The sequence below is a fragment of the Pantherophis guttatus genome, chromosome 3 (genome assembly GCF_059756535.1).
Source record: "Pantherophis guttatus breed Tessera chromosome 3, ASM5975653v1, whole genome shotgun sequence".
Classification (NCBI taxonomy): domain Eukaryota; kingdom Metazoa; phylum Chordata; class Lepidosauria; order Squamata; family Colubridae; genus Pantherophis; species Pantherophis guttatus.
Genome location: NC_142065.1, coordinates 37,099,694 through 37,111,723, shown reverse-complemented (window position 1 = coordinate 37,111,723; position 12,030 = coordinate 37,099,694). Strand labels below are relative to the sequence as shown.

Sequence of the window (12,030 nt, the reverse complement as noted above, 5' to 3'; positions counted from 1 at the left end):
CTAAAGCTGCCTGTCTGGAAAACAACAAGCAAGTGTGAGCTACTTCTGATTCACTCCAGCAAATCTTTCAGTCTTGCAAAATCCAGCCATTACAATAGCCCTACATCAGGGATAAACTCCAGCAAGTTCTGACAGGTTCTGGAGAACTGGTAGCAGAAATTTTGAGTAGTTTGGAGAACCGGTAGCGGAAATTTTGAGTAGTTCGGAGAACTGGCAAATGCCACCTCTGGCTGGTCCCAGAGTGGGGTGGGAATTGAGATTTTGCAATATCCTTCCCCCAGGAGTGGGGAAGGAATGGGGATTTGCAGTCTCCTTCTCCTGGAGTGGGGTGGGAATGGAGATTTTGCAGTATCCTTCCCCACCACACCCACCAAGCCACGCCCACCAAGCCATGCCCACCAAGCTACACATGCCCACCAAGTCACACCCACAGAACTGTTAGTAAAAAAAATTGGATTTCACCACTGCCCTACATACTGTAAACCCTAGTAACTTGCACATGTGAGGGCACATAGGCAAAACAAATTTGAATATCTCTGGACCTATATAATGCACTGCACATTTGTGGTAGGGATCAGCATGTACTTTGAACCTGTTTACATGCTTTACTACTAGTCAGAAAGAAATAATACCAGTGAGAACAGGCTGCACAGGCTCAAATGCTCCTTCCAGTTCAGTGATTTTACAATTCAGTGATACTAAATAGGTTTGAATTGGCTAAGCAGAGTTGCAGGAGTTTATTTGAGCAACAACTCAATGTATGAAGAAAAAAGAATATCAAGGATAAAAAGGTGAAGCATTGGAAGTAGCTTCTGTGAAATGCATGCAGATAAATCTCTTGGCTGGGTGCCTTTGTTACTTTGCTGACTGAACTTTTCCAGCCATTATGTATTTATGTTTTTCTTTCTATTTAGAGAGGCTGTATTACTTTTTGTCACCTAATCTGAATCTCTGCTTAATATGTCTCTTTAAGCCTCAGTATGCTTTTAAATTAAATTTTCCAGGCACACCTGTCACTGGATTGTCTCTTCCCTGGAGGAAGAGCCTAAATGGACTAAATCGACTGTCTAGGAATCTTTACATTAAATTGCACCAGTAAAATTAGGATTGATTCAATGGGCCAATGTAACAATCTAAGGCTCAGCATAGGGCGCCTTTTGACAATTTCCACCACAAATCTGGGTGGAAAAATCTTCTAACAATCATTTAAGAATATAAGTCACCCTTAATGCTAACAAAAACATAGTTACTGCAGCAGTCCAGTGGAAAGAGTTATCTAGGGATTTAATGGAAGTATAGGGAGCCAGGAATGCTGCAAACATTAAACAGAGGATTGCACATAAAAATAGGACATTCACCTCTAACCCATGGCCACCTCATTAAAGAAATGCACGAATACCCCCATTTTAGCTAGGAAATATTATTCTCCACAGTTTCATTTTTTGAATGAAAATAGATAGGAAGAAAAAGAGTAGTAAGAGAAATTCGGGGCCTATAGACTGTAGCAGTCTATATTTACTTGACCTTAACAGAGAGAGTCCTGGATGTGCAAAGGAAAACTCCTTCTGGAATAACGCAGAGATCTCTTTGAGGTAACAAGCACACACCTCTGTAGAAGAGTGGGCAGGAGGAAAAGGACACCAGGCCAAAAGTCCTTGTAACAGAATGGGCCTAGGTCAGACAATGTTAGACATTGGGATAGGCAACTACAACTCTCTTTAAATCCCTTTTAATTGGCCCTGGTAGCCCGGGCTGGCAAGAACTGATGTCCAAAACGTCTTGAGGTGCTTAGAAGGGATGCTATACTTTCCTCAGAAAGAGTTCGTTCATTCACTCATTCATTCATTCATTCATTCATTCATTCATTCACTCACTCATTCACTCCCCCCCTCTCTCTCTCTTCCTCCCTCCCTCCCCCCCCCTCTCTCAAGCGTTTTGTGAGCCTGGGTGCAAAGCAATGTTTGCTGGGCTCCTGGCAGGTCTCTTCTCCGCGCCTTCTCGTTGAACGAAATGCCTGCGCGAGGGAGGCAGAGGGATCGAGGCGCCCGGTCTCTGACTCCTCCCCGCGAGTCTTTACCTCCCAGCCCAGCCCAGCCCAGCCCGTGTGAAACCCAATAACCGCGACCATCCAGCCATGCCTCCCCTTCCCGGCGGCGCCGAGGAAGACGAGCACGGGAGCTTCGGAAGGTGCAGCCGGCCGCGGTAGCAGTTTTGGCGTCTTCCCGCGCACCGCTCGGGCAGAGGGAGACGGCCAAGCGGCGCCCAGCATGCTGGCTGCGGGAGGTCCGCTCGCCGCCCGGCTGGGCAGCCTCTTGCCTTGCTGGCTCGTCCTGGCGCTCTCCGGCACGCTGGCAGCGGCGCAGCCGCCCGGGGTCGCCGTCCTCTGCCCGCCGCTCTGCCACTGCGAGGAGGACGGCATCGCGCTCTCCGCCGACTGCTCCGAACTAGCGCTCGCCTCCGTGCCCGCCGGCCTCAGCCCCTTCACCGCCTACCTGTAAGCACAGACCTGTCGGGCGCTTTGCTTTGCTTTGCTTTGCTTTGCTTTGCTTCTCCCGGGGAGGGGAAGGGAGGGGGAGAGGGGGGGGCAGAACTGCCAAGGGCGCCTCTAGCCGTATCCTTCCCCACCCCCCTCTCTCTCTTCCTCCCCCTCTCTCCCTCCCTCCTTCTCTCTCTCCCCTCTCCATCCCTCTCTTCCTCTCCCTCCCTCCCTCCCTTCTTCTCTCTCTCTTTCTCTCCCCCTCCCTCCCTCTCTTCCTCTTCCTCTCCCTCCTTCTCTCTGTCTTTCTCTCCCCCCTCCCTCCCTCTCTTCCTCTCCCTCCCTCGCTCCTTCTCTTTCTCTTTCTCTCTCCCCTCCCTCCCTCCCTCCCTCCCTCAGTCCTTCTCTCTCTCTCCCCCACTCCCTCCCTCCCTCTCTTCCTCTCCCTCCCTCGCTCCTTCTCTCTCTCTTTCTCTCCCCCCTCCCTCCCTCCCTCCCTCAGTCCTTCTCTCTCTCTCCCCCACTCCCTCCCTCCCTCTCTTCCTCTCCCTCCCTCCTTCTCTCTCTCTTTTTCTCTCCACTCTCCCTCCCTCTCTTCCTCTTCCTCTCCCTCTCTCCCTCCTTCTCTCTGTCTTTCTCTCCCCCCTCCCTCCCTCTCTTCCTCTCCCTCTCTCCCTCCTTCTCTCTGTCTTTCTCTCCCCCCTCCCTCCCTCTCTTCCTCTTCCACTCCCTCCCTCCTTCTCTCTCTCTTTCTCTTCCCACTCTCCCTCCCTCTCTTCCTTTCCTCTCCCTCTCTCCCTCCTGCTCTCTCTCTCTTCCCACTCTCCCTCCCTCTCTTCCTCTTCCTCTTCCTCTCCCTCCCTCCCTCTCTCTCTCTCTCTCACTCTCTCTCTCTCTCTCTCTCTCTCTCTCTCTCAGCCTGTTTATACTGCGATGTTCTGCTTGCGTTACTTCTTGATTGCTACGGATCAGCGGAAACAGAGCTTGTTTGCGGGGCAGATTCTGGCTCTTTAAGACTCTATTTATCTTGAGTAATTAGGGCAAACTGCGACGGGGATCCCATCTCTCTCTTCCGTAGTTCTCAAGTCAAGGGGCCGGGATCGTTTGGGGATTTGGAGGCTCGGGGAAGGTCAACATCCAGTTTGTCCCCCGCGGCTTGGAAACCGAAGGGGTCGGCGTGGGGAAGGGGGGGAGAGGAGAGGAGCAAGCTCTTCTGGTCCGGTGAACCCAAACCATGGTAGAGAAGAAACGTTTGAAGTTTCGCTTCCACCGGTCCCAGCCACGTCTATTCTGTTCTTGGGAAAGTTGTTTGCTCGTCTATCTGTAGCGTAGATGAATGAGTGGGTAGCAAAACTGGGCAATCCTTGCCTCCCTGCGTGCTTCGTGGCTGTTTTCTCCAAGCGGCGCTTTCGCTTTGAAATCAGACAGTCGCCCGCTTATGAAAGAGATTTTGCATATTTAGGCAGAGAAAGTTTAGCTAAACTTCCCTGCGCTGACGAAGGGAGTGAAAGAATTTGGCTTTGCTTTAAGAAATCATACAAAGAGACAATGCAAAAAAAGTTTGGGAAAGGCTGTCCGGAAATCTGTGGAAAAGGTTTTGTGGGATACCTGACAAAGAGAGTTCCTGTCTGTTTCTTGACACTATATCGATGTTTTTTCAAATTTGGCAATTTTAAGATGTGCAGACTTCAACTTCCCAGAATTTCCCAGTCAGCATTCTGAGAGTTGACGTCCATACACCTCAAAAGTTGCCAAATGTGAAAAACGCTGCACTAAATAATCTGTGCTGTAAGCAGCATTGCCTAGAGGTCAGGGCAAAGAGTTGGTGGGAGCTCTGCCTTTGGGTCTTGCTGCATTTCTGACTTCTTTATGGGAGAACACTCACACCTGGTATCTCCTGCCAAGCCAGTTTTTCTCCTTTAAGAGAAATATAGTTATAGCCATTTCCAGAAGAAAACTGGATTGAAACTCAGGAGGTAATGCAATTGTCTTACCTTCCAGACTTTGGCTTTCTGATTGCTATTTGAAGGTGTTTCTCCTTTACACCAAGCTGGGGGGGGGGCCAGGGGAGAGATATTTAAGAGGGAAAGTTTTCTAGATAATTGAGGATTTATTTATTTATTTATTTTGCTTTAATTTATATGCCGCCCTTCTCCGGAGACTCAGGGCGGCTTAAGCAATAGCCTTCATACTTTTGTATATTTTTATACAAAGTCAGCTTATTGCCCCCACAATCTGGGTCCTCATTTTACCTACCTTTGAAAGGATGGAAGGCTGAGTCAACCTTGAGCTTGGTGAGATTTGAACTTGCAGTAATTGCAAGCAGCAGATATTAATAACAGTGCTTTAGTCCACTGTACTACAGGCTCTGATCTACAGTGCAAATATCTAACATGGTAAGCTATATATATAAAACCAAGATATTGCCTTGGGTGCCCAAAGTTCTATATCCAGAGTCCTTCTGCAAAAAAAAAAAAAAGGGGGGGGGACATGAATTAGTGAAAATCTTTGGCTTCAGCAATGAAGCCTCAGTGGGAGACTGAAAAAACAGAATTGATCAAGTCAAAGTAGGTTCTCATACTAGTCAACCTAGTGGCTCCATAAGCAATCTTATTAAATAACAGAAATCAGCTCTGCACCCCAAAATATTATTTCCTATATATAATACTTTTCATGGCTGGGAGACTCTCCCCTTTAAAATGCAACTTTTCCAGTCCGTGGCATGATTTTTGCACAATACATGTGAATAACTGATTTCTATAGAACACACTTAGGAATCTAACAAAGTGAAATAAGGATGGCCTAATTTGTAGCTCACAGTGCAGCATTATATGGTGCTAATGTTAAAATGCTCGTAAGGCAGGGGTGAAATCCAAATATTTTTTACTACCGGTTCTGTGGGTATGGCTTGGTGGGTGTGGTGTGGCTTGGAGGGCGTGGCTTGGTGGACATGGCAGGGGAAGGATACTGCAAAATCTCCATTCCTTCCCCACTCCAGGGGAAGGATACTGCAAAATCTCCATTCCCACCCCGCTCTGGAGCCAGCCAGAGGTGGTATTTGCTGATTCTCTGAACTACTTAAAATTTCTGCTACCGGTTCTCCAGAACCTGTCAGAACCTGCTGGATTTCAGGGTCTTAAGGGACCCGGTCTACCCCTGAATTCATCCAAATCTGCTTTGTCTTCAAGGCCTTGGAGGAAAAACTTTCCCTTCAGTTTGCCCTAGAGACACCCTGATCAAGGCACCTGATTACTTACAGAAGTAATTTACTTACAGAAAGCCCTGCTTGCACCTTTGTGCAATTACTTTACAAGTCTTTGAGTTACAGCACAAGCAGCAACAACTGTTGATAGTGCTTCCCCTCTCCCTGTAGAGCCTGCTTTGACTTCCTATGGCTGAAAGTGCTAGCAGGACTGAAAGCTATGCTGCAAATCAGCACCCCTTTTAAGGCCAGCGACAAATGTTCTATTTGTTTGGTGCTGAACTAGCCCTGCGTTTGACACAAGCGATCTTAGCCACAAGGTCAACACAACCAGTCTCTCATCTCAAAGCTGGAATGCGTACTGTACATATGAACTCTGTGAGGAAGACTCTTCATCTTTCAGGCATGAGAACGAGAATATAAAAAGGGGCACCAAAGGTCCTTTTCGGCTGTAGCTATGAATTTAGAATTATGCTATGTTAGGAAGAAAGGTGAACGTGTATTTAATATCTTTCAAGGAAAAAGTCTTTGAGAAAATTTGAAGTAGAGAAATAGTGAAGAGAAAGCTTCAGTACCTCCCTTTCTTTCAAATTCTGTCTTAACACATCTTTGCTTTTGTGGTTTGTTAACATGTGCATTCTTGCACTTATTAATATATCCTGGATAATTTGATCCTTAGTAGTCATAGTTCTATTGAGATTGCCAGAGCACATGTGATAAACTTCTGCAATCAGGAGCTTTTCAGGGATTTTTGACTACAACTCCCATCTTTGGCATAGTTGACTGAAAATCGAGTTCAACACAAGCAGCAGATTCGAGGAATCTACTAAAAAGCTTATTCTGGCTATGGAAGCTCAAAGATCATGTCTGGGTGTTAAAACTACAATGTCTTGGGCAGGAGACATTTTTTGCTCCAACTAGAAAGCTCTGAATTTAGGGCATCTGCAAATATTAATTGCTTTCAATTGATCTATCATTTTTATGAGCAAACTTAGTGTAAATCTAAAGGACTGATATTAATACATACAAGAATTGTAAGCTAGATCTGGGAGTTTAAAAAATATCTGGACAAACCACTTCTAAATGTTTGCCAAGAAAATGACATTGACTTCTCTCTATAGTTACCTAGAAGTCTAGCTAAGCTCAAAGGAATCTTTAATCACATTGTACCTCTTCTAGGAACATCCTTCTAGGAGACAATAATTTAGTTTCAGCGTATGGTGGCGCCATTGACAGTTCTTTAAGGGAATCAACCTTACACTGTAAAATATAGTCTCCAAAATGCATCCTTAAATAGAGTTCCTCCAACTTTTTAATTTCTGAATAACAATTCCTTTAAAACTTTTCCTTTGCATTTCACAGAAGCATCAGGTCTCCTGCAAATTCTCTAAAAGACAAATGGAATCTATTCTGTAAATGAATTGTATTCAGAAAATATTAAATATAGAATAGTAAAAATAACTAGATCTCCCACATCACAGCTTAGAAATCTTTTGATCATGGTTACATTCACACAAATTTAATTTAACCAGAGTTTATTCAGATCAATTTTCTGGCTTGCAAAACACATTAAACCTTACATTAGCAATATGAATTGGATTCACACAACATACCAGGCAAAATCTGGTTTTGCAACCTACACCTACAAATATATTTTTGTGGAAAGTAGATAGGGTATTTCTATACAAAAGTAAATGAAGTGAGTTTAATTACATTAGTTTTATTGCCAGGACTAAAATACTTCCAGTGTGACATAATAAAGCAGTAAAGAAGCCATTCTCTATTGAATACAGTAGCTCAAGAGAAAAGAATCCTTCAGAACTTGATTAAATAGTTATTTTTAAAATAGATTTATCTACAGCCACTGAGTGTTTTATTCTGCCATGGCTGATTTCAGCCCAGTTCAGCTACCTACACACTTTAGATTCTTTTTCAATAGTCACATGGCCACGAGACAAAGGTGCTAATATAAGATTAAATCAACATATTCATCTAAGGACAGGTTCATAGCATCATTCATTTCTTCAGCTCTTTTTTTTTTTTTTTTTTTTGGTATAGTATTAATCTTTAACCCAGGTAGGCCTCCTTGAATGAAAGACTATTAGATTTAGGATATTTTAGGATTCTAGATATACTTGGGAAGTGAAAAAAAACCCATTATCATTGGAAGGAGGCAGTAACAAACTACTCCTGAAGAGCAAGCTTGTCTTAGTGACCCTATGTTGCTCTTTTTCCATCCCAGTTTATCGTGTGTTGTGTTGTAATATTGATTGTAGCAATAAATAGCAATCTCTCTAGTTATCTCAGCTTTGTTCTCTCTTCTCCGCTGCTGAACTTGTGCAAGCTGAATTAGTAGATGTTCACTGAGTTTCCAATTTTCTTCAACATTCTTCACCCATCTTTGGAATTTCACACCCTGTGTAAGAATTTGAAATTCAAGTGCCATCTTTCTCCTGTCTCTTCTAAATTTCTTGCTGAATGCAAACAGGATAGCCAGTGAAAAGTTGTACAATCTGGACTTTATCCCAGGCAAAAAACTGTCCTCGGTTAACTTGAGCTTAGTCTATCTTTTCATCCTTCTGGGTACTGAGGAAAAGGTGTTAGAATTTAGTATTTGAAATTACCAAAAAGCTTCTATCTACAGTGCTAGCATTAGAATGTGGGCGAGCACTGGATAATAACTGTATTCATTCAAAAGAAGATGTAGAAATGTTATTGCTACATTCAAAAAATTGCTTACTGGTTGGATTGAGGCAGAAGTGGAAAATCTGGGACATTGTAGATATTTGTTGAAATACAACTCCCAACAGGCATGGCTAATGATTAGAGTTCCTCACTCTTAAATAGGGTCCAAATGATGTTAGAGTTTAGGACAACTACATCTGTTGTGAAATTTCCTCTAAATTTCAACTGTTTTCCTTAATTCAGTCCATTCACAGATTTTTCTTGCAACATGATTGTATTTTTTATTATTATTATTTAAATTTTTATACAGCCCTTCTCCCGAGGGACTCAGGGTGGTGCACAGCCACAATAAAATACGTATAAAATTTAAAAACAATTTAAAACATATTAAATAATTTGGCCCAGATTAAAAACTAAAACACCCATTAAAATTCATTATTAAACAGCCCAGCCTGTTGAAACAGTAAAGTCTTAAGGGCACGGCGAAAGGTACGTAGGTCAGGGATCATACGAATCTCCGGGGGCAATTCATTCCAGAGGGCAGGTGCCCCCACAAAGAAGGCTCTCCCCCTGGGGGTTGCCAGTCGACATTGTTTGACCGACGGCACCCTGAGGAGTCCCTCTCTGTGGGAGCGAATTGGCCGGTGGGAGGCTATCGGTGGCAGAAGGCGATCTCGTAAATACCCAGGTCCTAAGCCATGGAGCGCTTTAAAGATGGTAACCAGCACCTTGAATTGCACCCGGAAGACTACCAGAAGCCAGTGCAGCTCACGGAGGAGCGGTGTTACATGGGTGCACTGTGTCGCTCCCATAATCACCCGCGTGGCTGCATTCTGGACCAGTTGGAGCCTCTGGGTACTCTTCAAGGGGAACCCCATGTAGAGAGCATTACAGTAGTCCAGATGGGAAGTGACGAGGGATGAGTGACTGTGCGCAAGGCATCCCAGTCCAAAAAGGGACGCAACTGGTGAATCAGGCGAACCTGATAAAAAGCCCCCCCTGGCCACAGCCATCACATGATCTTCTAAAGACAGCCATGCATCCAGGAGGACGCCCAAGTTGCGAACCCTCTCTGAGGGGGCCAAGATCTCACCCCCAATAGTCAGCAATGGAACCAGCTGGCTATACCGGGACTCTGGAAACCACAGCCACTCGGTCTTGGAGGGGTTGAGTCTGAGCTTGTTTCTCCCCATCCAGATCCGCACAGCCTCCAGGCACCGGGATATCATTTTGAATGTCTCTTTAGTAAAATGCTTTTTACTACTACAACTTGAAGTTTCTGCATATACTTAAGAAGGAGCCAACTCTGTATGTCATGGAAAGCACAGAATGTATAATATTGTGTTATTCCCTCACAGAGGTTTCTAAATAAAGTATCAAACTGAAATAAGACATCCCCTGATAATAAGCCCAATTGGGCTTTTGAGCGCATGGCAATAAGGCCAAGCGCTTATTTCAGGATTCAAAAAAATATAAGACAGGGTCTTATTTTCGGGGAAACACGGTAACAAAGTTGGTGGCAAAATACACTGCCCTAATGAGTACACTAAGGAATACACAAAAATACACAAAGCCCTAAGAAGCTTCAATTTTATGATTTTTGTCTGTTCAACTTCATCTTCCAAAGATCTTGTGTCTTCAAGTTATTTATTTTGTAGCATAACAGTCCAGGAAGCTGTTTTCATTTGCAAGGTGGTGGACAGTGGATGTAATTATGCCTTCTGCTGAAACAGGTTGTACTGGGGTATTTTTATTGGCCAGAAAGCAAATGCTGCAAAAGAGAATGATATTTCTAGAGAGAACAAGTTTACCTATATTAGTTATGTACTAATCATGGCAGATTTTACATTCTGAAATCCAAATTAAGCATTCTTGTTCATCTTACATTCAAATTTAGAACAGGGAGATTAAGAAGAGATTCTCCAGCAAGGGAGATTCCTATTTCCAATTTAAAAATCTCAAAATAACAAAGGTTCTATTCTCAGTCACATTCTGCTTCAAACCAGATAGCAGAATATATAGACAGAGGCTGTATTTGTGGCATCCATTTATTAAAACCAGCACCATGAATCCACAAATGGATCAGAACCAGTGAAGCTGCTGTAAAGCTATTAGTATATGTGACATACACTAGTTCCCATACAATAGATACACATCTTTATATTGTCTATGGCTTTTGGACTTCAAACAACCCCTTGGAGTGTATCATGCAGGAATCTTGGAAGAATAAGCAAAATATAAATCTTTGCTTTATTTTTGTTTGTTGAATTGTTTATCAAACTTATATGGTGGTCTATCTCATAAAAAGCATTTCTGAGTCTCATACAATAATACGTTAAGTCAATATATAAGGACAATCATTATTAAAATTATAAAACAATCATAGAGGGACTCTGGACGGTATACAATTAAATACTAACAAATACAATATTAACCACAGACATTGACCCATCTCAGAATTTCACCAGTCCCTGGGGATCCCGGATCTGATGGCATAGCCAGATCTTGAGGACTTCCTGAACATTAACATGGATGGAACTAACCTCACTTCAGGAGGCTGGGGGGAGAGGAACGTTTCATAAGAAAGGCACCCTAGTATAGAGGACACATCTTCTGAGACACACCAGTTGGGACCCTGCGCTATGTCTTCTCTACCATATCTTATGGGACAGGCAGCTACATTTGGGGAGAAGCAGTCTCTCGGATAACCCAATCCCATGCCATGAGGAGGTCTAAAGCACTTTGAATTGGGCCTGGAAGCAAAATGGCAATCAATGCATCTTATGGAGCAGGGATATATAATCTGTGCCACTTTAGTGCCACATATAACTAACTGCCTGGTTGCTGCAACCTGCATCAGTTGAAGCTTGCAGGTACCTTTCAAGAGCAGCCTAGGACTCCTAATGAAAAAAATGAATGATGAAAAGAATGACGATCAAGTAGGATTGCTAAAATTATTGGATTGTTAAGTGTAATACTTGTATAGGCAGGAACAGGATTATATGAATGAAGTAACCTGGTCCTACAACACAATGATTAATATTTAGAAATATTTAAGACAACACTAGATCTCCAAGCCATCCTATGAAGGAAAATCACATGCACTGTGATGATACAATGGAATTAAGCCCAATAAAGTTAAAGCTGGCAATTAAATGTCTTATGGAAATATGGAAAAAGTAAAACATGAGATAAGTCATTCCAGATGCCATATTGGATTTTGTCTCTGGCAACTGAGGAAGTTGAAAAGCCAATTGATTGGTTTGTTTATAGCAAAATATTGCTGTAATTATACAACAGTGCAATGTTACATGCACATGTTTGTAAGGAAATGGAAATGTCTTTATGGTCATGTGTGTACATTCATGCACTCAAACTTTTTCAACGTTGGTGCCCTCCAAATGAATGGATTTCAGTTTCCACAATTGTTAGCCCTGGCCATGCTGATCAGAAGAGGCTGAGAATTGACATGTCTGGATTAGAGAAGAGGGAATGAGCTACATATAATCAGAAGCAGCAGAATCTAATTATGAGCACAAGATCATGTTGTTTGAATGCATTTTAGTTTGGTATTCTTTTGTATTTCTATAGTATAGGCTTACAGCCAGATTCACACATTGTTCTAAACCATAATGGGGATATCTTGTTATGGCTTAGCTGCGTCTTC

General features: G+C 43.3%; 1 protein-coding gene across 2 annotated transcripts in view; it reads left to right on the top strand.

Moving 5' to 3' along the window:
- The first annotated feature begins 2,029 nt into the window (after positions 1 to 2,029).
- The window catches only part of LGR6 (leucine rich repeat containing G protein-coupled receptor 6), a 134,606-nt gene continuing 124,605 nt past the window's right edge, over positions 2,030 to 12,030 (top strand). The window contains exon 1 of one of the 2 annotated variants that reach the window (XM_087889289.1): positions 2,030 to 2,494. In XM_087889289.1, the coding sequence (XP_087745415.1) occupies positions 2,268 to 2,494 (227 nt within the window). In that variant the 5' untranslated portion in view covers positions 2,030 to 2,267. The remainder of the gene's footprint in view (positions 2,495 to 12,030) is intronic. The other variant, XM_087889290.1, reaches the window with a different exon arrangement.